Genomic DNA, 27098 nt, shown 5'->3' on the forward strand with positions numbered 1-27098 from the left:
CTTACAAACCTCAATTTTTATTTTCATAGGGGATGTTAGCAATTTGCATGAATATGCGCTCACAAATAATATTTTCTGGTCATTAAAGTGCATATGCGATCAATTGTAGCAATATATATTAAAATTTAATGTTATAACATGAAATATTTAGTAGGAAAACGCGGAAATGCATTATATTGCAAACTCGTTATCAAATGTGTGATAAATGATTAATTTCAGATTTTTTTTTAAAGTAAAGATTGGAGGTCAAGTTATTCAACTATTTAATATTCACACAAAGAATTGTTATTCTGGATTTCGAACCTACAACCTCCCCACACAGAGAGCATTAACTTTGCCACTAAATCAAATATTAGTTCAGAAGTTTTGTAAATATGTATATGAGCAATTAATTACAAAAATAAAGGATAAGAGTATGATAAGATTAATTATAAATTTTAAAGCATATCTGCATACAAATAAAAATATTGTAGTGGCATGAATTCTCATCTTTCTTAAAAAATAAACAGATTTAATTCTGAAAATAACATCTAAAAGATGTTGGAGTGTATTAGAACACTCTAATCAAATAAATATATAAATTTGAAAAACAAATTAAGATACAATATTGCATATATAATTGGTAAGAAAAATCAAATTTAAACTTTAAAAGTATAAATGGTATATTTTCATTGAAAACATATTTAAAATTCTTGGAGCACATTTGTTTGTAAGTAGAAAGTGTTAGAAGCTGTTAATTAGGTGGCATTTTTCAATATTTATTATGAATTTTTGTAAGTTGATCTAATATTTTTTTTTCCTCAATTACTTCTGGTATTTTTTTTGAAAATTTTAAATAATCGAAGACCAAAATAGAGAATAATAAGTACCAAAAAAAATATAAACCCATTAAACTTAGATAAAAATGATAAATTGATATCAACTGATTGTTTCATTTCAAAAGAATAAATTTATATCTAGAGTCTATACCGATTTTTTTTTTTATCTGTACCACTAGAAAATTATAAAATTAAATATATATCAAACAATTTTTTTATGCTACAATCAACGGTTAAAATCTGTGCTATGAGAAACCCGAATTTTCTAAAGATGATAACACAACTGAATTATTGAACACTTGTGGTAACCAGTGTTGTAAATAATGGTATGAGCTCGTCTAACGGACATGATACCGCCAAGTAATTGTTTAAAAATATCGGAAATAATCGGATATAACCAGAAATAATCAGTTGATTATTTGAGAAAATCCGTGACGGTTTGATCACCGACAATGAATAATCAGCTTAAACAGAAGTTTTTTACAACACTGGTGGTAACCAAATTGGGAAACAAATCTTCTGTTATTCGTTCCTGTTAATTGGATCTCAATCGTTCAAATTTTTTCATGCGCGAATCTCAATGGAGAAGTTTTCTCTGCACAGATCTTAAGTAAAATCAACGGTTGTAATCTGAATAACAGGTTCCTGTTATTCTTTTGGAATAATAACAGATTTATTTCCACACCAAATTGTCCGAAATAGTAAAGATGAAATTTTGTTGTTCGTTTGGGAATCTAACTTATAATGCAACTAAATGAAAGAAAATAGAAAGTAATATTCGGCCCAAAATCTCCGGCCCAAAATTTCCGGCCCAGATGATTTTTTTTTCCCTCATCGACATAGCATCATCTTTCACTTTAATTAACGAACAATTCTTCACGCTTGTACGCTACCCAAATATCTCTTCCGATCATCAATCAATCAATCAGATCCACCTCCGCCTTTGCTTTTCAAAAATCCGTGAAAGATAATCAATTCACTCAGATCGGCATAATTCACACGGTGAGTCTCATCCGATTGAATTTTTTTTTTTTTCTTTTTTTTCCTGATTTCCGCTAAGAAATTTACAGTAAAAAGTGTTGATAGAAAATGATTGTAATCTTGCTTATGGATGATGAATTGTTGAAGCACAAATCTCTAATTCAATCAATGTTTCCTGTAAATGCATCATTTTTCATGAAAACACCCGAATGTATTTTCGGTGAAGTGCAGGGAGTTAGTTGTGTGGTGCTTCCAACTAGAATGAACCAGTCTTAAAATGAAGTTGATAAGCTATCTGTTGATTGTATTTCACCTGATTTCTTTTAGACAAGGATTTTGATGTCAGTCAGTACCAGAATCCACTGTAGTCAGTATATACTGGTACTGTCCATGATCCAGGCTTAATTGAGCCTTAATAGTTAGATCTGGTCAAAATAAACAAGTAAAACAAATAAATGTCAATGAATAAAATTTCTACTGAACTGATCTGTGTTCATTGAACTGAGTATGACACCAAATTTATTCAAATTGCAGATACCTGGAATACTTTTTTGAGCACACAATGTCAGATATTAAGCCTGATGTTGCAACTGCTGATGCTAACCTTGAAAGCAATGAAAATCCAGAGATAAATGCGGTAAGTGCTATGCTGTCTCCTCAACAGGAAGTCACTCTAGGTTATTGTGGTTTTCAAATCTTGTTTCCAGTATCACTTGAATCAGGTCCCTATATACTGACATGTTTGACTTATGACTAACTTTTTGCAGTCAAGGGTGTTGTTGGCTCATTAAGTCGTATAAATTGGGGCTAAACTGATGTCAGTCAATATGCACAATTGAGGATTAATTGATTGAAAATTGGATCATTTAGAACTAGTGGAGGTTGAATTGCAAGAGTTGTAGATTTGCTAGTTGGGGACACTTTGCTTTTCTTGTCTCGCTGAAGTTTGGATAATAACTTTCTTGGTTTGATTTTTGTTATAGAATAGGCTCTTTAGAATTCAGGTTTCATATGTAATATTATGTAGATTACTTAAAAAAGAGGGAAAATTAAACTGAATGACTGATATATGAATTCTTCTGTGACATTTTCCCCAGGAGGAGACACTAAAAAAGAAGTATGGAGGGATTGTGCCAAAAAAACCACCTCTTATTTCCAAGGTACTAAATACACTTTTTCTTATTGCTGTATAGTACACATTGATCAATAAAATCGAACAGATAGGGTTTTTTCTATTTATTGAGATCTACTATTGTTGTATTTGTGCAGGACCATGAAAGGGCATACTTTGATTCGGCTGATTGGGCACTGGGAAAGGTAGAATCTGTTTAAAACTTTGTTGTCTTAATTTAATTTACTTAATATAATTCTTGGAATTGTACAAGTTGGAGCATTAAACATATTGCTTTCTTTTTCATAGGGTGGGAATTTTATTTGTCTTTTATATATATATTTTTTTGGTGCTGTGGAAAAGGGCTGGGGTGTTGCAGTGGGGCTTCTAACCGAGCAAAGTTTTTGAACCTTTGGTTAAATTTAGTTTTCTCTGATTGGTAACAGCAAGGAGGGGCTGGAGGGCATGCTCACAAGCCAAAGGGACCTCTTGAGGCTCTTAGACCCAAATTACAGGTAAAACTCTCAACTCTTAATCCGCACTTGTTAATAATTTGCATTTTTTATAATTAGCTGGTTTTTAGTTTCTATGAACATTGGTTTTACTATATTCCTAAAGATATTAACTTATTGTCACCAATTTGAAAGATAGAACGCTGCCCCATGACTATAGGTTAACAAACTAGATAAAATTTAACGTATGTTATTCTATCATAAATAATTTTTCCTATTCTATCTCAAAATTGTTGATTTTATAGGAGTTACTTTAGTTGGATAAAATTGGAACCGAGTTCTCTACTCTGGCCTGTTCAAATTATAAGAAAAATAAATAATTTAAAATAGATTTAAAATATTCTAATGATCTCTTTTAAATGGATTGATATATTTTCTCTTTCCTTGTGCAGCCTACACATGGCCAGCAGGCACGCTCTCGTCGTACCCCTTATGCATCCAGTGAAAATTTAGGTAATCACAGACTCTCCTTAACACATTCCTTGATAAATTAACAATTCAAATTCTTTAATTAGAAGCTTGATTATTAGGTCTCATAGCAGAAAATTATAGAAATGCATGCTTATTGTATACTCTTAATTTTCCATGTCAGACTTGGTAAATGCAGAGGATTTAGTCTCGAACGAAGCCTCCAATGATGATAATGACTCCGAGGAGAAGAGCAAGGATGCTGTCACCGAATAGTTGGTTATTTCTCAGTTCTTTAAACGAGTCAGTTTCCTTTAGTTGGAACTGTTCCTACTATGCCTAATATAATAAGTTGTTCTAAAACTTTAGTATAAATTTGGACTTGTTGCGGTTGTATCGGCATGATGTGACAATTTAAGCTGTTTGGCACTTTTTTTATCAATGCATGAAACAGCTTGAGTGAAACCTTTTCTTATCCTCTTGATTGATTTTGGTTTGATCAATTATGGTTTAGTTTGAAACCAAACAATTATCTTTGAGAAATGCACTCAACACTTCAAAGCAAAATTTTGACTTACTGAACCAACCATTTTTCCATATGTACTGTACTTGCTGGCTACACATTGAATCTGAAAGAAGAATCTCCACTTGTTTTTTGTGTAGTGTTGCTGATTCTGTGCACAAACTGATTTCAAAACTGAGGTACGGAAGTTTGGGTTTCTTCCAAATCTTACTGAAGTGGATCAATGTGTAATTTTGCAAGACCATTAAATTTGAGCTTTCAGATTTCAAATAATTTCCTACAAAAGTGTTGATAAAATAATTGAATAATTGGGGCTTTTATTTAAAGCCCTAGTTTATCTTCAGCTAATTGGGCCTAATAAAAGCCATGCTCTTTATTCTTTAATGAACCAACATAGTTATTAAAATTAAACCAATGCAGACCTATCTGGCCTATACAAAATAAACTCCTTTTTCTCTCATCTTTTCAAAGATTTTGACTTATAAAAAGATAATCGATACTTAGAATATTGTTAAAACTTCAAACTTTTTAGTTATACTATAAAAATTTATATTCTTAAACTACAATTTGGAAGGTTTTACTGTTTTTTTTTTTTCATGTGAGGCAGCTGCAGCTAAATCTGAATCTCTTGTTGTTGCCAACTTTGGAGTGAATTTCTGTAATTGAACAGAAAATATTAGTGACTTAATTATGATCAATTTTGTTAATGAAGTAAGTTCTTTATGATCAATTTTGTAATTGAAAAGAAAAAATTAGCTTCGACTCTGCAGTTACTCCTTGATTTAACCCTGCTTAGTGTCATATCCAATGTATATCATATGAAGTTGTGGAATTGTTAACCTCATATCCAATATTTATCAATTATTAATGAAGAAAATTTCTAAAAGTTACTTTATTGAATGCGAGAAGCAGAGAAACCAAAAGAGTTGCACTGGGAGCATTGACATTGAGTCATTAGTGGAAGTACCGACTTCATCCGAAGTAGGAGAACAAAGTGGCACCAATTGATAAACACTTTAAAAGAATTAAAAAATATCTGAGAGCATAATTTATATTTTCTGAGATGCTGGTAGACTGCTCAGAAGTTTCGAAAAATAGTTTTTCATCTGAGGGGGACATCTCAAGACAAATTAATAGGGAATAGGAAGGTTGTGTAGAAAATTGAGAAAATAAATAGAAAGTTAGAATCACTAGCTCATCTATGGTTGCTTCTAGTTAGTGGAGTGGAGGCTCTCTCCTTCCTGTACAGGATATACTGTGAATTTATTTATTTTGGATAAATTTTGTTCTTCCAATTTCCATGATTCATACCATCTATGGATAGATTATAGTTTCTTATGCTTATTTTACAAATCATGTTCAACCTCCCTCACTTCAGCAACTTGTTACGTGCTGAATTTAACTCTTTTACAACATCATTCATTGAAATGCGCTCTTTTGCTGACTCCTTGGAGCACAGTAGTCCGCATCGAATCACCGAAACCAAGCATTCTCGAGAGTTCTCTGGCACCAATGACTTCTTATTCTCTTGATCAGACGAGAACAATTTGGCATCAATAATTTCCGTGACTCCAGCTGGAAATGCTGTCTCAACATGCTTGTTAAGACTCAAACCATCTCCGAATCTTTCATCGATGGGGCTAATTCCAGTGAACATTTCCAGCAGAAGAATGCCATAGCTATACACGTCTCCTTGCGTGGAAGCCTGACCGCCCATTCCATATTCTAAGCAGTGAAATATATATATATTTATGGTCACTTTTTATAACTTTCGATGAGCAATAGATGAAAGATGTAATACTGAAGGAAATATTTTTTTTCAACATCAGGAGGGTTATTAAGATTTGTACCTGGAGGAATGTAGCCAATAGAACCCTTGATTCCACTGGTACTTGTTATTGAAGGAGCAGACACGGTATCAGATCGAACTAGAAACCTGGCTAACCCGAAATCACCCACATGTGCTGTCATGTCGTCATCCAAAAGCACGTTACTCGGTTTAAGATCACAATGTATAATCGGCACTGGCTTGTGAGCATGGAGGTAATCCAATGCCTTGGCAATATCAATTGCTACATTCATCCTTTGTAATAGGGTAAGGAATTTGGGTGGACAATTATCACATGCAATAGGATGTAACCATGTTTCCAAGCTACCATTAGGCATGAACTCAAAAATCAATGCCTTAAAATCGTTACCTCGATGATCTATGCTAGAGCAAACACTGAGGATCTTCACTAGATTTCGGTGTCTGACATTTCTTAAGGCCTCACATTCTGATAAAAAACTTCTAAACGCACCGTGTTGCTCGAGGTTTAGTACCTTGACAGCAACAATCTCGGCACTTCCTAAACTCATAGAAGCTTTATACACCATTCCAAAAGAACCACTGCCAATTAGATTCTCCACAAAGAAACTGTTAGTAGCTCTAACAAGGTCATCATAGGACACTCTTTTATATTCTGTCATGGCCATAATACCATGTGGATCATTTTGAGATCTTCTTCTCCAATAGCAACCGGCTACAATACATATGATGATGCCTAGGCACAAAATGCCACCACCTATGCAAACAAGTATTATCTTGATATATTTGGAATGATGCTTCTGTGCAGGAGAATCAGAAATACAGTTTGGCATATGGTTATCAGGTAATCCGCCACAAAGTTTAGTGTTTCCTCTTACATCAACTGCAGTTACATTCTTAAAAACACCTTCTTTAGGTAATTCTCCTTGGAAATCATTGAAAGAAATGTTCAAACGTTCGAGTTTCATCGCACTAAGAAAAGAAGGTACTTTACCAGAGAAAGAATTTCTGGAGAGATCAAGCTCTTGCAACCCTTTCAAATTGCTCAAAGAGGAAGGAATGGGTCCGTGGAGTGAGTTCCCTTCTAGATGAAGGATTTGTAGCAGCTGGCAACCGTCGATAGAGCTAGGAACTTGCCCGGATAAACTGTTATACGACAGGTCAATTTCGACTATATTATTTAACGCACCAATTTCTGATGGTATTGATCCATTTAAATGATTTTGTGACAAACTTAGGCCAATAGAAAGAGAATCAATATTCATGATTTCTCTTGGAATTTCACCTATGAATTTGTTGTTCGAAATATCCAAGACCTCCAGAGATTTCATGTTACCTAAAGACATGGGTATATGCCCTTCAAGTGCATTATTGTTAAGTATGAGCTCATTCATCTGAGTAAGGTTACTAAAAGTTGATGGAATTTCACCAGAAAACATGTTGTTCGACATTACTAACAGTTGCAACTTCCAAAGATTCCCAATTTCTTTCGGGATTTTTCCACTAATGAGTGTTTGATTAATTTGAAGAGAAGTTAGATTAGTCAACATTCCAAATTCTGCAGGAATGGATCCTGAAATTGGGTTCCCAGATAATACCAGATGATGAAGGCTGGTAATGTTTGTTAGAGAACTAGGTATCACGCCTTGGAGTTGGTTATTTCTAACATCTAGAACTTGAAGATTCGTACAATTGACCAAAGCATGTATAAAACTCCAATCACTAGATGTCTTCGCCTCTAGTTGATTATAACCAACTTGAAGGAAATAAAGTTGTTGCAAGCTTCCTATGCTAGAAGGTATTGTGCCAGTGAAATTGTTCAAACTAACATCAATCGTACTCAGAGTGGTACAATTGGACAGAGAGGATGGAATATGCCCAGTAAATTGGTTTTGATAAATGACTAGTTTTTCTAAGGTCTGAAATGCATCACAGATGTAAGGTGGAAGAAATCCTTGGAGATAATTGATGCTGAGATCTAACATCCATAAGTTGGATTGGTTGTAAAGAGAACGAGGTACTGTACCGGAAATTTGATTATCATTGATTTGAAACATTTGAAGAGAATTATGTTGGCCAAGTGAATCTGGAATGGAACCCGTAAAGCTGTTTGAGTAAAGATCTAAAACCAATAGATTAGTAAGATTTCCTAAGGTAGGCGGTATGGTTCCGGTGAGATGATTGTTAGACAATGATAAATACTTGAGATGGCGGAGGTTACCGAATCCAGGAGGTACGTCTCCGCCAAGAAAATTATTTTTCAATACGACGGACCAAAGGTTTTGACATTGCTCGAGAATCGAAGGTATGGTTCCGCTGAGATTATTATTTCTAAGAGAAAGAAATTGTAGATTGGAACAATTATTACCAAGGGCCGAGGGAATGTTTCCGTGGAGAAAATTAATGCTGAGGTTGAGGTACCGCAATCTGCTCAATTGTCCGAGTTCCTCCGGAATGTTCCCGGAAAGGTGGTTGTTAGAAAGGCTCAAGTTCTGAAGAAAGGTGAGGTTACCCAAAGAAGGAGATATCTGACCAGCCAGTTGGAAGGAGTCGAGAACGAGACCGGTGACTCTGTCAGGATGACGACGGCCGCAAGTGACACCTGGCCACTGACAGTGGTGAAGCGAAGCATTCCATGATGACAGTGCGCCGGAGGGGTCGTTCCCGATGAGAGACTTAAAGGAGAGGAGTGGTAGCAAGTCGGTTTCTGTTGCGTTTGAAGGAAGAAAGAAGCAGAGAGAGATTAGGAGGATGGCAGAGAGAGTAGTAGTGCCAGTGCAAGTGGTGCTGTGAAAGAGATTATAAGAAGAAGAAATCATAGTTCAGGTTCAGTATCTCTGAGTGTAGTTAACTAAGTTGATTGTATTTGTATTTATATTTGTATGTAATGATTGATTGAAGCGAGGAGGTCAGTGAGATAAGGAAGGAAGATATATATATAGGTAGGTAGGTCCTGGTACAGTGGTACCTTTCTTATTGTAGAAGGCAAGTGCGTGTCAGTACGTGTCACCACGGAATTGAAGTCCATATAGGAAGGTAGGTCTGCATTAATTAACGCCTACATTCAAACTCGGCTGCTCGCCTACATTCAAACTCGGTGATCAATTTTAATAAGTTAATCGGAAAAAAGAATATATATATATATATATATATATATATAGAGAGAGAGAATGGCTAAGCTCAAATCGTTTGTTCCTGGGCTCAGGAACAAACGATTCGGTTCTCCTATTTCCAAAGTTCAAATGGCTAATCTAAACCGTTAGATGTTTAATCTATATTAAAATGTGCTTGGAGACAAAATTTTATATTTTTTGGAATTTTTTTACTATTTATTAAGAGGGTTTGAAAGTCGCTGTTTTTTTATGGTGCAGAATTTTAATAAAAACAGCAACTTTCAAACCCTCTTAATAAATAGTAAAAAAATTCCAAAAAATATAAAATTTTGTCTCCAAGCACATTTTAATATAGATTAAACATCTAACGGTTTAGATTGGCCATTTGAACTTTGGAAATAGGAGAACCGAATCGTTTGTTCCTGAGCCCAGGAACAAACGATTTGAGCTTAGCCACTCTCTCTCTCTCTATATATATATATATATATAGAGATGGGCTATGGTGCATTGCAATGCATAGGCCATGGTGTGCATTGGACCATAAATCACCGATTCAAAGTCCAAATGACCGATCCAAACCGTTCATCTTGTTCTCCATATTAATATGTGCTTGGAGACCAAATTTTACATTTTTTTGGAATTTTTTTACTATTTATTAAGCCACTTTGAAAATCGCTGATCCAACGGTGACTGTTTGGAACAGTAAAATCAGAAGCCACCGTTGGATCAGCGATTTTCAAAGTGGCTTAATAAATAGTAAACAAATTCCAAAAAATGTAAAATTTGATCTCCAAGCACATATTAATATGGAGAACAAGATGAACGGTTTGGATCGGTCATTTGGACTTTGAATCGGTGATTTATGGTCCAATGCACACCATGGCCTATGCATTGCAATGCACCATAGCCCATCTCTCTCTCTCTCTATATATATATATATATATAGAGTGGGCTACGGTGAGTTGCGAAGTAAAGCGACTATTTTACTTCACGCTCATATTTTGCGATTTTAAAGTTCAAAATATCGATCCGAACCGTTCATCTTGTTCTCCATATTAAAATGTGCTTGGAGACCAAATTTTATATTTTTTGGAATTTTTTTACTATTTATTAAGCAATTTTGAAAGTCGCTGATCTGATGGTCCAGAAAATTTTACTGTTTTTTACTGTTTACAGCAAAACAGCAATTTTCAAAAATGCTTAATAAATAGTAAAAAAATTCCAAAAAATGTAAAATTTGGTCTCCAAGCACATTTCAATATGGATTAAACATCTAACGGTTCGGATCGGTCGTTTGGACTTTCAAAATAAAAATACGGCGTGAAGTAGAAACGCGTTTTACTTCGCAACTCACCGTAGCCCACCTCTCTCTATATATATATATATATATATATATAGTAGAACTAGGGTGTTCTTAAGTTCACCAAGTTTTCTGATGAACTCAAGTCTAAAACTTGTCAAATCAGTTTCAAATAATGAATCTGAACAGTTGAAATCCGTCTACCTTATGAGTGATGCATCTACATGTAAAAATTTTAAACATTCGAATTAATTTAGTATAAATACAAATGGTAAAAAAATGTTCAAAAAATAAATGCATTAAAATATACATAGAGAACCGGCAAAAAAATAACACAAAAGTTTGTGTCTCGTTCGACATCGGCTTGTACCAAAAGTTTGAATGATTTAAGAGACATATTTTTCAGTTCGTGACTCGTTCGAAAAATAAACGCTTTCAGTTTGAATGCACATATTTTTCAACAAGTTTGTTAAAACTTGGACCAAAAGTTCGTTCAAGATATTTATGAGGATGTGAAATATATAGGATCACTGGTCTAAAAAGTCTTTCTGTTTTTGACCACGCAATCTAGTATTTTGGCCAAAAAGGTACCCACTTACCGTAATATCACATCACAATAAGAAAGAAAAAGAAAAAAGAAGAAGAAAAGGCTAAAGAGAAGAAGAGAAGGTATATATTAATATATAGCTTCCTCTTTGTGTGAACTGAAGTATCAAGACTTGACTTTAGAATTTGTATGCGATATTTCATCTATGGAAAATAAATCTGCTCCAATTTCAAAATCCAGTGAACGGTCCTCTGAAATTCGTTTAATTTCAAATTTTTTGAAACCGCATTTCAAAACAGCTCGTTTTTTATGCACACATCTCGAAATAGTTTGATGGCTGGACTTGACTTAGAGGAATTTCAGAATCCCTGTTCACTAGTCTCGGATTATAGCAGATTCAGATCTCCATTCATGGGTCTAGTGGCGGAACCAAATCTACAAACTATGGGAATTAAATATGAATGAAAATTTATTATATAAAATTTTTATGCTGCGAATGCAAATTGATTTTACAATATTTATAGCATTTATTTTAAATTATATAAATACAAAAAAAATAAAAACAGATGAAAATTATTTGATAAATTTTTAGAAAAAAATAGAAATAAATTATTCTCATATCTCGTTAGGAGTAGAACTAGGGTGTTCTTAAGCTCACCAAATTGTTTGGTGAGCTTAACTTCAAAACTCATCAAATCGGTTTTAAATGACGAATCCGAACCGTTGAAACCCGCATACCTTACGAGTGATGCGTCTACATGTGAAAATTTTAAACATTCGAATTAATTTAGTATAAAGTCAATCGGTCAAAATTAGAAGGTTAATAAATTAATTTTAGTGCATTCATTTTTTGAATGTTTTTTGACCGCTTGACTTTATACTAAATTAATTTGAATGTTTAAAATTTTCATATGTAGACACATCACTTGTAAGGTAGGCGGATTTCAACGGTTCAGATTCGTTATTTGAAACCGATTTGATGGGTTTTGGAGTTGAGCTCACCAAACACTTTGATGAGTTAAGAACACCCTAGTTCTACTCTCTGGTTAGTACTGCTCCTGCATGGATCCAATACAAAAAAAAAAAAAAAAAAAAAATGAAAAGAAAACAGAGAATGTGAACTGCAGTGGAAATAAATAAACATTATCTTTCTTTGTTTTTTTTTTTGTTTTTTTTTTTTGTTTTTTTTTTTTGGTGAATCCATATGGAGTTGTCAAGCGGGTCCATATCCTCTAAATGAATTCAAATTTTGAATATAAATCCAGACGATCAAAATACAGACCAATCTGATTTAATATAAAAAATTAATAAAACGTCTTTAATATTAATGTCAAAACTGATGGAACAGTTCGGATCCAAGTTCAATATTTGAATTTTGAAGATGGTTGAAATGCCTTCATTTTTAAAAACGATGTAGCTCAAAATTTTAAATTTAAAAGTTAAAATAAAATTGGTGAATATGATTTTCATGACAATTAAAACAAAGTTGAAATGTCATAATTTCTAAACGTTGATTTTTCAACTTATTTATTTACATAAAAATAAAATTGAAATATAATTATTTTTCATTAGCACAGAGAAAAAATAACATAGATCACATCTAACAATTTTATTTTAAATTTTAAATTATTAACATTTTAAAAATAAAAATATAATGAAAGTACAAACAAATAAAAACAGTTAAACCCTTGCCATATTTGAATAATAACATAGACCTATCTGGCCATCTCCAAGGACTTGGATACTAACAACTTCTGCTGCTGATCCTGAAATGTAGTCATCAGTGCTTCTTAGCATTGAATTCAATTGCCCACAAAATTTGACTTATCACAGTTTCATAGGATGAATCAAAATCAGCAAGAAATTGGAAACTCTTGTTCTGTTGGGTGCATGCGGCATTGTATGGTTTTCAAGTCAGTAGATGGTGGTACTTATATAGCTAATTTATCCCATTTTGATTTCAGTTTCAGACTTGCAAAGTATTCAGTGACAGTTTTAACCCCAGGCTTTGATTTAGAAATTTCATGGTTAATTTTGAATATATGAGCAAAGTTCTTCTCATTCCAATATATATATTTTTTTATAGGATCCCACAATTGCTTGGCAGGTTCTGAAAAGATGAATAATTGAACTAATTGTGATACTCTAGATTTTAGAATCCATGACATGATTAAACTGTTGTAAATCTGTCAATCATCAAATTTTGGATCTGAATCAGAGCCCAGAGGTGTATTTTTACCATTAATTAATGTAACCTAATTTTCCTCTTCCAGCAAGCACCTTTTTTACCGCTCGAGCCCACATCACATGATTCCTCCATTCAGCAAGGTGGTCGTGAGGCGAATTGCGAGTGGTGGTTGTGAACTTGAAATCTCATTGATTGTTGGTCTGGTATGCCCTTTCTTGTGCACCCACTGACTGGTAAATTAAACACTAGTCTCTGATACCATGTGCTTTTTTGAAAGAAAGATTGTTTATTGGATGAATTTGATTCCTACTCGTTGCTTTACTTCCGAATTTAACATATTACAAATGCATATTACAGTTTCTAACAACAGCAGCGTGATGTTAAATACAATATGCTAATCTCCAATAATACACAATTCCCTTATGCTAGTTTTACAAATCATGTTAAAACTCTCTCACTTTAGCAACTTGTTATGTGCTAAATTCAACTCTTTTACAACATCACTCATTGCAATGCGCTCTTTTGACAACTCCTTGGAGCACAATAGTCCACATTGAATCACCGAAACCAAACATTCTTTAGAGTTCTCTGGTACAACTGTATTCTCATTCCCATGATCTGACGAGAACAATTTGGTATCGATAATGTCCATAACTCGGGCTGGATATGCTGTCTCGACATGCTTGTGAAGGCTCATACCGTCACCAAATCTTTCATCAGTTGGGCAAATTCCAGTGAAAATTTCCAACAGAAGAATGCCGTAGCTATACACGTCTCCTTGCGTGGATGCCTGGCCGCCCATTCCATATTCTGAGTAGTGAAAAATATATATAAAGTCACTTTTTATCACTTAGGATGAGTAAATAATTATCAATAATTAAACTAGTCGTGGTTGTTTTTATATGGCAGATTTGCATTTATTTCATAATATGTATCCATAAATTATGCGATGACTAGATTTTTGTAGTAATTATATATGATAGACCAATTAAAAGGATCCTAGTGTATAGTCAATAGATGAAAGATGTAATACTGAAGGAAATAATTTCATATGAGCAGGGGTTTTAAGCTTTGTACCTGGAGGAATGTAGCCAATAGAACCCTTGATTCCAGCGGTACTTGTTATTGATTGACCAGGCATGGTATCAGATCGAACTAGAAACCGGGCTAACCCGAAATCACCCACGTGTGCAGTCATGTCATCATCCAGAAGCACATTACTCGGTTTAAGATCACAATGTATAAGTGGCACTGGCCTGTGATCATGGAGATAGTCCAATGCCTTGGCAATATCGATTGCTATTTTCACCCTTTGTAATAGGGTGAGGCCTTCAGATGGTCGATCCCTATGTGCATTCGGATGTAACCATGTTTCCAAGCTTCCATTAGGCATGTACTCAAAAATCAATGCCTTGAAATCATTACCTTGATGATCTATGCTAGAGCACACACTGAGGACCTTGATAAGATTCCGGTGTTTAACATTTCTTAAGGCCTCACATTCTGATAAAAAGCTTCTTATAGCACCACGTTGCTCGAGGTTCAGTACCTTAACAGCAACGGTTTTGGCACCTCCTAAACTTATAGAAGCTTTATACACCACTCCGAAAGTACCACTTCCAATTAAATTCTCCCCGGAGAAACTGTTAGTAGCTCTGAGAAGGTCATTATAGGACACTTTCTTAAATTCCCATGTCATGGCCATAATACCATGTGGATCTTTTTGAGATCTCCTTCTCCAATAACAACCAACTACTAAACATATGATGATGCTTATGCACAACAATCCACCACCTATGCAAACAAGTATTATCTTGATACTTTCAGAATGATATTTTTGTCTGGGAGAATCAAAAATACATTTTGGCATATGGTAATCAGGTAATCCACCACAAAGTTTAGGGTTTCCTCTTACATCAACTGCAGTCACATTCTTAAAAACACCTTCTTCCGGTAATTCTCCTTGAAAATCATTGAAAGAAATGTTCAGACGTTGAAGTTTCATTGCACTAATAAAAGAAGGTATTTTACCAGAGAAAGAATTGTTGGAGAGATCAAGATTTTGCAACCCTTTTAAATTGCTCAGAGAGGAAGGAATGGGCCCGTTGAGTGAGTTCCCTTCTAGTTGAAGGATTTGCAGTAGCTGACAACCTTCGATAGTGCTAGGAACTTGACCAGATAAATCGTTGTACGACAAGTCAATTTGGGCTATATTATTTAACTTGCCGATTTCTGATGGTATCGACCCATTTAAATGGTTTTGTGACAAGTTTAGGAAAATAGTAAGAGAATGAATATTCATGATTTCTCTTGGAATTTCACCAATCAGGTTGTTGTTTGAAATATCCAAGACCTCCAGAGATTGCATGTTACCTAAAGATGGTGGTATATGCCCTTCGAATGCATTATTGTTAAGAGAGAGCTGATTCATCTTAGTAAGGTTACCAAAAGATGATGGAATTTCACCGGATAACATGTTGTTCGACAAAAGTAACCCTTGCAGGTTCCAAAGGTTCCCAATTTCCCTTGGGATTTTGCCACTTAGGAGTGTTTGACCAAGTTCAAGATTAGTTAGATTAGTGAGCATTTCAAATTCTGCAGGAATAGATCCTGAAATTGGATTTCCAGATAATACCAGAGTAGTAAGACTGGTAATGTTTGTTAAAGAACTTGGTATCACGCCTTGGAGTTGGTTGTATCCAGCTTCTAGATCTTGAAGATTTGTACAATTGATCAAAGCATGAATAAAACTCCAATCACTAGATGTCTTCGCTTCTAGTTGATTGCCACCAACTTGTAGTGAGTTAAGTTGTTGCAAGCTTCCTAGGCTGGAAGGTATTGTGCCAGTGAAATTGTTCAAACTAACATCAATCGTTCTCAGAGTGGTACAATTGGACAGAGAGGATGGAATATGCCCAGTAAATTGGTTTTGATAAATGATTACAGCTTTCAAGGTTTGAAAAGCATCACAAATCTCAGGTGGAAGAAACCCTTGGATATAATTGATGCTGAGATCTAACATCCATAAGTTGGATAGATTGTAAATAGAACGAGGTACTGTTCCGGAAATTTGATTATCATTGATTTGGAAATCCCAAAGGGACTTAAGCTGACCAAGCGAATCTGGAATGGAACCCGTAAAGCTGTTTGAGTAAAGATCTAAAACCAATAGATTAGTAAGATTTCCTAAGGTAGGCGGTATGGTTCCGGTGAGATTATTGTTAGACATGGATAGAGTTTGGAGTTGATGGAGGTTACCGAATGCAGGAGGTATGCCTCCAATGAGAAAATTATTTGTCAGTTCGAGCCACTGAAGTTTTCTACACTGTCCGAGAGTCGAAGGTATGTTTCCTCCGATATTATTATTAGCCACAGTAAATACTTCCAGATTGGAACAATTATTACCGAAGGCAGAGGGTATGGTTCCGTGGAGAGAATTAAAGTCGAGGTTGAGGTATTGCAATCTGCTCAATCGGCTGAGTTCCTCCGGGATGTTCCCGGAAAGGCTGTTGTCATTAAGTTTCAGTTCCTGAAGAAAGGTGAGGTTAGCCAAAGAAGGAGATATCTGACCTGCCAATTGGAATGCCTTGAGAGAGAGACCAGTGACTCTGTCGGGATGGCGACGGCCACAGCTGATACCTGGCCACTGACAGTGGTGGACAGAGGCGTTCCATGAGGACAATATGCCGGTGGGGTCACTCCAGATGAGAGACTTGAAGGAGAGAAGCGCGGACAAGTCGGTTTCTGTTACATTGGCTGCTGCATTTGAAGGAATAAAGAAGCAGAGAGAGATGAGTGAGAGAGTAGTAGTGGCAGTTGTGATTAGAAAGAGAGGAAAAGAAGTAGAAGTCATTTCTCGACCAGGTTCACTGCCTCTCAGTGTAGTTAACTAATGACTAAGTGGTATACTGGTATTTATATACATTAATATAATGATTGATTGAAATTGAAGTGAAAGTTTCGTGATAAGTAGGTCGGTAGGTCCTGCTAGCTTTGAGCTTTCCCACTGTAGAATGATAGAATGGAAGGTACGTAGGTGTGTGTGTAAATATTGCAAGTGGATGGGAATCCCATGCCATCACGTGTCTATATATTGATTAAAGCGTAGATTCAAACAAAGGCTGCTCGGGCGGATAAACTATTAAATTTTTTTTTAAGGACAGCTGGCAAGTAGCCGACTGGCAATATATTAATAAAAAAGATTATTTACATAATGTTTTTGCTCTATCATTATACTATTAACTAGTAAATAACACGCTAAGCCACCCGGTGAAGGACCGTACATGGTCCCTTGTGGCCATTTTGCCCCTTCCTAATCTCCTATTAGAGATTATTTTTCCATAGCATAATTTCTTGGACCGCTTCATCTATTAGCCTATGCACCTGTTTATTTTTTTGAGAGAAAATCCTCTGATTTCTCTCTTTCCACAACGTCCAAACTCCCAGTGACCACGCCTCATCCCAAGTCTTTCTCATCGCTCCCTGCAAGGATTTTCTATGTTCCCACAGAATACTCAAATTTAATAAGCTAATTTTTAGAACAAAAGAGAAAGAGCAAACAAGGCTACTAGGGTGTGATGTACGTGGATTTTAACGGTTGATCATGTAGCAAATGAATTCGAAACATTCAAAATTTCAACGGTTTAAATTTGTAGTTTGAAATCGATCCGATATACTTTTGGAGTTGTGTTCACTAAACTCTCTTAGTGAGCACATCACATCCTATCTTTGCTCAAAGAGAAATAAGAAGGATCCACTTATGGGTGTCAATGACACCCTTTTATCTGTTTATCCAACTGGTATTGTATCTGATAAAATGACTACAAATAATTATTTTTTTTTTTTGTAAATTTATCAGGTACATGTACAAGTAAAGATTATTATTTTTTATCTAAATAGGTAAGAGTACTGATAAAGCCTATTTTGTACTCGTTATCTGATTGGTTATTATAAAAGAAAAATTATATATTATATATATTAATAAGTATTGAAAAGAGTACTTTAATTGATTTACTTGCTTTTAGCATGATCAGAATTTTTTTCTTGAATAAAGTATTATACATTTGAAGGTCATAATTGCTCTTGTGTAAAATAAATGAATATATTTGAATATTTTATTAAATAATTAATACAAACAATTATATATTAGTATTACTTGTTATTTACCCACTATTATTTCGTTATCCGACAATTATAACGGAAAATGGTAGAATACGGATAAGACAATTTGTAGTGAATAAAAATAAATTACGGATAAGAACAATTCATAACGAGTACGGTATGAGAATTATGCTAACATCCGACTCTTACCGTACCTGTTGACACCTCTAGATACACTTTCAGAGTTCATGATAGAAGGGATATAGTAGAAAAACAAAAACCACTTTGTTGATTATTGCTACATTTCATACTCCAAACTAAAATCACGCCCAATAATTAATAGTTTTTCAAAATGTGTTGATTATTTCAAATTTCGTACAATCCACAATCCATCACTTACACTTTGCTCAAAGATGAAATAAATATTCGCTTATTATTATATTTGTAAAATATAATTGCTGACAAATATTATATGATTTAAACTCTTATCAAATTTATAAAAATGCATACTATTGTAAGTCAAAATAAACGCTTTCAGATTGAATGCGTGTATTTTCCTCTGTCATGAACACGTTGAAAAGATAAGTAAATGACAAGAAAAGAATCTGAAGTAGTCTTCTTTTATTTTACCACGTGATTAATATAAATTAATCTAGCGCCCCCCCCCCCCCCCCCCCCCCCCCCCCCCCCCCACCACCACCACCACACACACACACACACCTTTTTTTTTTTTTTTTTCAATTTTCGGACAAATTCTCCAACTATCTTTTAAAAGGTCACTAGCGTAATGACGCGTGCACATTTTTTAACCAATCAATATATGAAATCTTTAAACTTAACATATTAACATATTAAGTAAGATCATGGTGCATATTAGAGCGCATCGTGGACTCAAAATTTTATGTTTAAAAGGCCTAACGGTGAATCTGAACCATTCAACATGACCTCCTTATGAATATGTACTTGTAACTAAATTTTACATTTTTGTATAATTCTTTTACTATATTTTTTTAGATGGGTAGAAAATCATTTGATCTGAAAATTCTGGACCATCCAAAAACAATAATTTTGGACCCATATATAAAAATAGTAAAACAATTCTAAAAATTGGAAAATTCAGTTTAGAAGTACATATTCATGTGGAGACCATGTTCAACAGTCCGGATCGACCATGAAGATTTTAAAAACAAAAATATTGATCTGTAGTACATACCAATCCGTAATATGTATAGTACCATAGCCTCACTCATTAAGTTTTTATACATAACATATCAAGAAAAAAAAAATCACACAAATGTAACTTAATAATACTTCATTATGAATCTCATTTGAAAGAGAAAATCAAGTAGAAGACGTTCGTAGTTTTAGATTTGCAAAATTAATCATAGATCGTCGACAAATAGATAAGATTGGTTGGGATAAAAAAAAGAATGGCTGCAAGTCTTTAAAAGGTTCAAAGTGTAGTATTTATACATAGCATATCATGTCTTTGTACCTAGCATATGAAGTCCTTAAACTTAATATATGAAGTCTTTAAATCTAGTATATTACGTTTTCATACATATCATATTAAATAACTCAAAGTGCTTATTATGGATCTTATTTGAAAGAGAGAATCAAATAGAAAATGTTTATAATTTTAGATTCGTAAAATTTTTCAAAGATCATTAAAAAATAATAGACTTGATTGATTGAAAAAAAAATAGAGTAGGTGAAATAATTATTTCATTTATTAACTTAGAAAACAAATTGGGACATGAAAAAGTGAGGGCCAAACTTTAATTAAAAAAAAAGGCACAAGCTAAAGAGAACAAAAGCAAAAGGTATAGCTTCCAGCTCTTTGTTTGAACTGAAGACTTGACTTCCAAAATTTCGATGTGATTATCAGAAAAGATTCTGTGCGTGTAATATTAAGACACTTGCATTCATTGCTTTTGACTTGTACTTGAAAATATTATGTAATGCATATATTATTTTAAGAAAGACTTGATTTGACTCTCCTCTCATGGTGTACATATTTTATTAAAAAATAAAAACTATATAGATTTCGGAGTTATTTTTAAATTAGATGCTCAAATTAATTATGATTTTGTGACTATCATTATCTGTCTGAAAAAAAATCATTTTTTAATATAAATTATGGATATTTATGGACAATTTATCAAATTATAAATTTTTTTGAAAAAGGATAAAAATCATTTTCTAATTTTAGAACTATTATTTTTTAAAACGTGATCTATATTATATTTATATAATACTCATGAAAAATAATAGAATTTAGAACCATTCTAGTTGTACACTAAATTAATATTTTTTTTGTTGTTTCCATTCTTGACAGCTAATTCCAAAGCTCTCGTTTGTTATCAACTTGGAGATGACAGATGAGATTCTGAATTGGAAATTCCTAAAGTAACTCAATTTTTGAGTTTTGATCTGGACCGTCCGAGTTATTCTAACACGGATATTAAAGGCCTTGTGCGTTTCACTATGGGCCGGATTGGCCCGAATTTCTGATCCGACGGTCCGGAAAAAAAACTCATAAATTGGGTTACTCTTGCGATACGGACCCGACTGAAAAGAGAAAAATATTTAAGGGGGAATTTCATGTATACCCCTCAAAAACATCGAAATTACATATTCCCCCCTGTAAAATTCATAATATCATATATACCCTTCTAAATTACAATAACTCACATATTTACCCATTACAATTTTACTATATATCAAATATACCCAAAAATTGAATTAATCCATGTTTAATATTCTAAATAATATAATTAAATACATAACCCAGTTTTTGACCTCTTTTTTGTCATGTCTGAACTCTGTCAGATCTCTTCGTTGCTCCTCTTGCTCTTTTTCCTTTTGTTCTGTTTTCATTTTTTCTTCTCCCTTTTTACTTGGTTTCATCGGTATTCAGTAGTGGATGAGAATTTGCTAAATAGTATGGCTGGCTTATTGTTTTTTCATTTTCTCTTCTCTGTTTTCACTTTGAGTCTCATCAGTAGTGTATGTCAGATTTCTCCGTTTTCACTTAGGGACTCAACTGGAACCGGAAAACACCATGACCAGCAAGATGTTGAGGTCCGAATTCCAAAGTGCAATTCTTTATTTAATTCAAAAGGTGGAAAGCTTGTTTCTTGCTTGATTTCTAGTATGGTGAAAGCTGCCAAAAATCTATACTGTTTGTATAAATTTTTTTTTTTTTTTTTTTTGTTGCTTCAAAAATGCCCGTAGGCTCTCATTGAATTAATTGCAACAGTTTACTGGTACATTAATTGTTCTTAAATAAAGGGAAGGAGTTACCCGTGTACTCTATTCTTTCTACCCTGTCCAAAGTGAGTGGGCAATACCAATCTTCCTTCCTTGTATAAAGAGCCAAAAGGGGCATAAAATTAAAACCATCTAGGCCCATAAAGTTTTGGGAGAACTTTTGGAGAAAACCACAATCATGGGGTGTGAACTTTTTTTCCCTTCACAATAGTGCAACAAGAGGGAGAAAACTAATAATTGCAAATTAGTATTGGAAAAAAAGTCAAGATTGAGAAACAAAGCAATTAAAGGGGGGAGCGCGATTAAGAGCAAAATTACTGAGGCACATGCAGTTTTGACGACAGAGAAGGTGAGAACGATCAAGAACTTTTTGACGCTGAACTGCTGAAGAAGGAAAAGATCATAATACTGATTAATTATGTTAATTTTAGAATAGTAAAAGTAATTAAGCTGAGTTTTAAGTAAGTTGGACAAATATGTGAGTTTTTAATGTTTAGAAGAGTAAATATGATATTATGAATTTTAGAGAGGGGAATACGTAATTTCAATGTTTTTGAGGGGTATATATGAAATTCCCCAAATGTTTAGAAGACTAAATTTGGGTGCATTTGAACCCTCCTCTTTCTTTAGATACCACTATGAGAGTAAAGATTTTAACAGAGTAGTTTTAGCTTCAAGCAGCGCACGAATGATGTTTTGAATTATAGTATGTGCGTTGCATGAAGCAAAATCTGCTCTGCTAAAATCTGCGAATTCGTCCCCCACTTCCACCTAGATTACTTCCCGTGGGTTCTTCTGTTTATTCTGAAATGTAGTCATCAGTATTGCTTATTAGTGAATGGCTGGAAACCAACTTTTGACTCGCTGTCTTGGTATGCAGTTCATAGCTTCCCGTCGCAAGATATGATCCTCTCTCTCTCGGAGTCCGAGTGTCCTCTCCAATACTTTTAAAGGTTTCGCTTCACTTTACGGTTCGAGATTAATTTCTATATTCTTTGAGATTCGGGCTATCGCAGGGGGCAGTATTATTGAGCTTTGAGATTCGTGCCATGTTAAAAATAACGGTTCAGATTGAATAATTCTAAAAGATTCCCTATTACTCTACCGTAGACGATCTGAATTCCCCTCTGTCTCTCTCAAATCGCGTAGAAGCAAGAGATAATGTTTTTTTCTCCTCCCTTTTCAAAGATTCGGCTTTTTAGTTCCCAGTGAAAAAGAAACCATAAACTACTGCAAATTTTTAACTGGTTTGGTCCCTCCAAAATTCTTTCCGCAAAAAGAGTACATTCCGTGGGTCCTTTATTGAGGTAAATGTTTTGTTTTGCATTGATTGATATGGTTAAATTTGTTATTTTTCTGACAATATAGATCAGGCCTTCGGCCTTCCCCAAATCCGTATCACCCCAGGTAGCAATTGGCACGAATCTCAAAGCATACCCCCACGACCTCAACCGCCACCGGATTGAGTTTGGCCTGGATGGAATTAATCTGGGCCGTCCATTTTTTCCAATTGCATCTCAGGTACCTGGGGGGACACCGGACACGGACTCGCCTTTCCCAGTAACCTACAAACGAGTCCGATTTGATTGGATTTCATTGTTTTATTCTTCAATTTTTTTCACACGTCGACAGCCAAAATTCTGTAGCACTTGTTCCTGGTCAATTTTTTAAAGTTTCAACCCTCCTGTCTATTTTATTTTCCAAAGATTCTTCCTTTTTTGGGGCCCTTTTTTTTCCTCTCCTTTTTCTTTGGTCAACATCCCACTTTGAGCTTATCAAGAGAAATTATTCCATTTCAAAGTAAACCAATTTGTTTGTTCAAGCTTGAGCTCCATCTAAATCTAAGAGAAATTGAGAATTGCATTAATTTTTGTAACAAGGTAAATGTATTTGACTTGCAAGTTTTAGTTGCCAGAATACCTATTGAAGCATCTCATTTTCATTGTTATTGGTTCTTTAATCAAAACTCTACCTGCTCTTCAATCTTAAATTTTATTTTACTTACCAGAGCCATGCAAGAATCTTCAAACAACAGCAACCTGACCAACACAGCAAACCCACAGGGTTTCAGTTTCAACCGGGCCGATTCGCTTCGTCAGAGAAGCACAATTAGCAGGAGATCTTCAAGCCTTTCACGCGTGTCTAGTGATCGGGTTCTTGGCTCGATACGCCTCTCGCATGAGCTGGCCGACCAGATACTTGCTGATGTTGACAGCTCAGCAGTGGCACGGATTGGAGATAGTGGGGACAGGGTTGTGTGCGAAGAGGAGGAGACGGATAACAATTTGACAGTTGATTCTGTTAGTGATAAGGCTTTTGTGGTGCATGAAGGATTGCCACTGACGGATGCGAAATCTCCACTGTCTGAGGTACCTATTCTTTCCACTTCAATAGAGGTAAATTTATTGGTTATTTAAAGAGATGTAGTATATTCATGTACTTATTTTGATGTTTGATCAGTGTAAACGACAAAATACTTTTTTAAATTTGTGATACATTTGTTCTGGTAAAAACTTGCCAATTATCTATTCTATTTGATGCTATGTGCTGATGTCGTGTCAAACTTCAATTCTGCAGGAGAAACAATACAAGCTGCCTCATAGAGTTGACTACTGTGCATACTTGATTCACTTGTCTGTTTTCGGATTTCTCGGTGTAAGTTTTTTTTTTTTTACTCAGTAAATATCAAGAACAGTACTGCACTTGTTTTTGTCAGATTGAGGTTTATCTATGGATGGGGCATCAAATTTTGATAAGGTAGAGAATTAAGCTTATAATTTCTCATTTGACCCCTTACCAGTACTTGCACAAATTCTGACTTACTGGCCTATAATGCATCCTTCTGTTCATTAGTTCTGTAATTTCTCAGTTTGTTGCTCAATCAAAAAATTTCAAATTGTAGAGACTTAAATCTTTCTTTAATAGAAATTTGTTTCAAATAGGTATTTACAAGGTATTTTCTCCAGAAGCTATTTGGTCCTGGTCATCTCGCTCTCACATCTGACACAACTCCATTATACCTTGATCTCCCTTCTAACATGGTATTGGCTTCTTTCATGCAATCATTTCAAATTTCATTAAATTCTCTCTTTTTAAAGAATTAATCAATTGCTCTTTGATCAGCTAGGTTCTTTTCTCATGGGATGGTTCGGCATAGTATTCAAACCAGATTTGCGCCATGTGTCAGAGCACCTGACGGTTGGGATCACAACAGGTTACATGGGGAGTCTGACGACCTTCAGTGGATGGAACCAGAAAATGCTTCTCCTCTCCTCTAAAGGGCACTGGATGTTTGCGGTGGCTGGAATGCTATTAGGTACGTAAAAAAAATGCATATAAAATAGAATTTTGTTGATCTCTCTGAATGTCTCTCATCATCTAATAGGTTAAGCAGAGTTTCAAAATAAAAGGAAAAATCTCAGTGACAAAGATGGATTTAATAGTTCAATAAGATTGTTTATAAAAATAAAGGCCTAGATCCAACATAAGCGTTTATGTTATATTTTTGAGAAATATAAGCAGATTAAATACAAATAGTCCAAAATGTTTTTTTAAATCTATTAAGCAAAGAGAAGCTAAAGAAAACAGGGTTCTCGTACAGGATTTTTTTTTTTTTTTAAATATATGTATTAGCAGCCCAGTACTTCTCACTTTTCTGTTTATTATTTTGTTTGTTTGTTTATTTATTTTTATATTCATTGATTGTTTGCTTTGTTTCTTTGCACTTTTATGTGTGTTTATATATTATTTCACATTTTTTCCCAATTACAAGCTATTTATGTTGGAATTTGGATGTCCATTTTATCTAAGATTCAGCCCAATAGCAATAGCTAAGTAGAAACAGAAATATTACTTGCATTAATTGAATCAATTTTTTCTTATCTGTAGGACTGTTTATCGTGAATGAGTCAATCACAATAGGAGTTGAATTTGCTGAGGGTTTACGGAAAAGATTCAAATGCAACTTGAATAAATGGAAGATCGATACAAAGAAACGTCATGTGGCCGTTATTGTCGTCATGCTTTTCTCTTTGATCGCTATTTGGATTGCAAGTTGCATTTTGGCGGTGGTGAAGGTGCATCATCTCACTAATGGTGCTATCCTCTGGATGGGGTGCGTGGTGGCGCCACCTGGAGTGTGGGCTCGCTGGTATCTGGCCAGGCTCAATGGTGTTGGTATTGGCAAGAACAGCTATCTCAAGTGGTTTCCTATTGGCACATTTTTGGCTAATGTTATTGCCGCATGTATCATGGCAGCGCTCTCAGTTATTAGCAAAGCAGTAGGCCTTTTCTTTTAGTTATTACTGATTTTATATTTAACCCAGTTAGGTAAACTATTCTGTGTGAATTTTGACATTGTGGTGTGAATTTTTTTATATCCAGTATGTGAATTTTTATGGTATACCAAGTCATGCTTGTAATCTAACAACACCTACTTGGATTTGTATGTAGGTAAACACAGAGAGAAGTGGGGTGATCTTGAGCGGAATTCAATTAGGATTTCTCGGATGCATGAGCACAGTTTCTACATTTGTAGCAGAGGTTTACACGATGAGGCAAAGTGGGCATAGCGGAAGGGCATTTATATATGCAGGGTCCACCGTCATAGTCTCATTTGTGCTTGGTACCTTGATCTACTCTGTGCCTGTGTGGACTAAGAATTACCATTAACTTAAATTAAGACGAAGTGCTTCACAAATAACATGAATTGTGCTAGAGACGATACAAGAACGCCGAGGGAAAGGGAAGTACAAATTTTTGCATGATGAGATAGCCCGAAACCGAAAAGATCGAAAGAGAGTGTGCATGATTAAATTTGCATCAAGGGCCAAGTGGAAATTTAGCAATTTATTGTATTTAGCAACTAGTACAGGTAGTTAAATGTGATAGATTCTTTCATATTCCTTTACAAAGAAAAGAAGATGTATACATCATTCGGCTTGTAGCCGGTACATGAATCCGGGATTTTTCTTGGCTTTCGGGAAACTAATAAAAGAACAGTTGAGATGATATTTTAATCTATATATGGACATATAAATGTTTCTCTCTCTAAGGCTCTTTTTTTTTTATTATTTACCACTCACTTACCAGTTACCACCTTTTACCATTAATGTTGAGTTAGTTAATTTAAAAGAATTACTTTGTGATTTTTGAAGCTGATACTAACAGTACAACCTTTCGTTTGTTCTCTGTATATCCACATTATAACCTTTTCTGATTATTTCTGATGACACTAAAACAAACATCGAGAAATTTGGTAATTATCTAATTCTATTTGATACATTTGTTTACACTGCCTATTCGAATCTAATTCTATTTGATACATTTGTTCTGGTAAAAACTTGGTAATTATCTATTCTATTTGATGCTAAGTGCTGATGTTGTGTCAAACTTCAATTCTCCAGGTAAAAACTTGG

The 27098-nt window shown here is 34.5% G+C and overlaps 4 protein-coding genes across 6 annotated transcripts; 2 read left to right on the forward strand and 2 right to left on the reverse strand.

Annotated features, from left to right (window-relative positions):
* Window positions 1–1631: 1631 nt before the first annotated feature.
* LOC144562919 (uncharacterized) lies at window positions 1632–4312 on the forward strand. Its single transcript, XM_078312286.1, has 7 exons — window positions 1632–1820; window positions 2334–2436; window positions 2897–2959; window positions 3069–3116; window positions 3357–3425; window positions 3815–3875; window positions 4015–4312. The coding sequence occupies exons 2-7, from the start codon at window positions 2362–2364 to the stop codon at window positions 4104–4106; spliced, it is 408 nt and encodes a 135-aa protein (XP_078168412.1). The 5' UTR covers window positions 1632–1820; window positions 2334–2361; the 3' UTR covers window positions 4107–4312.
* A 1294-nt stretch (window positions 4313–5606) lies between these two features.
* On the reverse strand, window positions 5607–8994 carry LOC144563343 (uncharacterized). The gene is made up of 2 exons (XM_078312809.1): window positions 6204–8994; window positions 5607–6078 (listed from the first exon to the last, which is right to left on the reverse strand). The coding sequence occupies exons 1-2, from the start codon at window positions 8977–8979 to the stop codon at window positions 5723–5725; spliced, it is 3132 nt and encodes a 1043-aa protein (XP_078168935.1). The 5' UTR covers window positions 8980–8994; the 3' UTR covers window positions 5607–5722.
* Window positions 8995–13683: 4689 nt separating this feature from the next.
* Window positions 13684–17161, reverse strand: LOC144563602 (uncharacterized). The gene is made up of 2 exons (XM_078313085.1): window positions 14386–17161; window positions 13684–14118 (listed from the first exon to the last, which is right to left on the reverse strand). The coding sequence occupies exons 1-2, from the start codon at window positions 17159–17161 to the stop codon at window positions 13763–13765; spliced, it is 3132 nt and encodes a 1043-aa protein (XP_078169211.1). The 3' UTR covers window positions 13684–13762.
* Window positions 17162–23424: 6263 nt separating this feature from the next.
* On the forward strand, window positions 23425–26734 carry LOC144563254 (fluoride export protein 1-like). Of its 3 annotated transcripts, none has more exons than XM_078312696.1 (7): window positions 23425–23561; window positions 23690–24077; window positions 24259–24336; window positions 24624–24722; window positions 24805–24997; window positions 25570–25961; window positions 26134–26734. In XM_078312696.1, the coding sequence occupies exons 2-7, from the start codon at window positions 23694–23696 to the stop codon at window positions 26350–26352; spliced, it is 1365 nt and encodes a 454-aa protein (XP_078168822.1). In that variant the 5' UTR covers window positions 23425–23561; window positions 23690–23693; the 3' UTR covers window positions 26353–26734. The 3 variants fall into 3 exon arrangements, with proteins under 3 accessions (XP_078168822.1, XP_078168823.1, XP_078168825.1); XM_078312697.1 differs by lacking the exon at window positions 23425–23561 and having other exon boundaries at window positions 23597–24077; window positions 26134–26368; window positions 26399–26734; XM_078312699.1 differs by lacking the exon at window positions 23425–23561 and having other exon boundaries at window positions 23598–24050.
* Window positions 26735–27098: the final 364 nt, after the last annotated feature.

Source organism: Carex rostrata, chromosome 12 (genome assembly GCF_964058835.1).
Source record: "Carex rostrata chromosome 12, lpCarRost1.2, whole genome shotgun sequence".
In the NCBI taxonomy this organism is placed as follows: Eukaryota; Viridiplantae; Streptophyta; class Magnoliopsida; order Poales; family Cyperaceae; genus Carex; species Carex rostrata.

Coding starts and splice junctions, on each gene's coding strand:
- LOC144563343 (XM_078312809.1), bottom strand. CDS start 8,979: ATGATTTCTTCTTCTTATAATCTCTTTCACAGCACCACTTGCACTGGC. Junction 6,079..6,203: donor TATTGGCTACATTCCTCCAG/GTACAAATCTTA, acceptor TTCACTGCTTAG/AATATGGAATGGGCGGTCAG.
- LOC144562919 (XM_078312286.1), top strand. CDS start 2,362: ATGTCAGATATTAAGCCTGATGTTGCAACTGCTGATGCTAACCTTGAA. Junction 2,437..2,896: donor AAAATCCAGAGATAAATGCG/GTAAGTGCTATG, acceptor CATTTTCCCCAG/GAGGAGACACTAAAAAAGAA. Junction 2,960..3,068: donor AACCACCTCTTATTTCCAAG/GTACTAAATACA, acceptor GTATTTGTGCAG/GACCATGAAAGGGCATACTT.
- LOC144563602 (XM_078313085.1), bottom strand. CDS start 17,161: ATGACTTCTACTTCTTTTCCTCTCTTTCTAATCACAACTGCCACTACT. Junction 14,119..14,385: donor TATTGGCTACATTCCTCCAG/GTACAAAGCTTA, acceptor TTCACTACTCAG/AATATGGAATGGGCGGCCAG.
- LOC144563254 (XM_078312696.1), top strand. CDS start 23,694: ATGCAAGAATCTTCAAACAACAGCAACCTGACCAACACAGCAAACCCA. Junction 24,078..24,258: donor TTCTTTCCACTTCAATAGAG/GTAAATTTATTG, acceptor TCAATTCTGCAG/GAGAAACAATACAAGCTGCC. Junction 24,337..24,623: donor CTGTTTTCGGATTTCTCGGT/GTAAGTTTTTTT, acceptor TGTTTCAAATAG/GTATTTACAAGGTATTTTCT.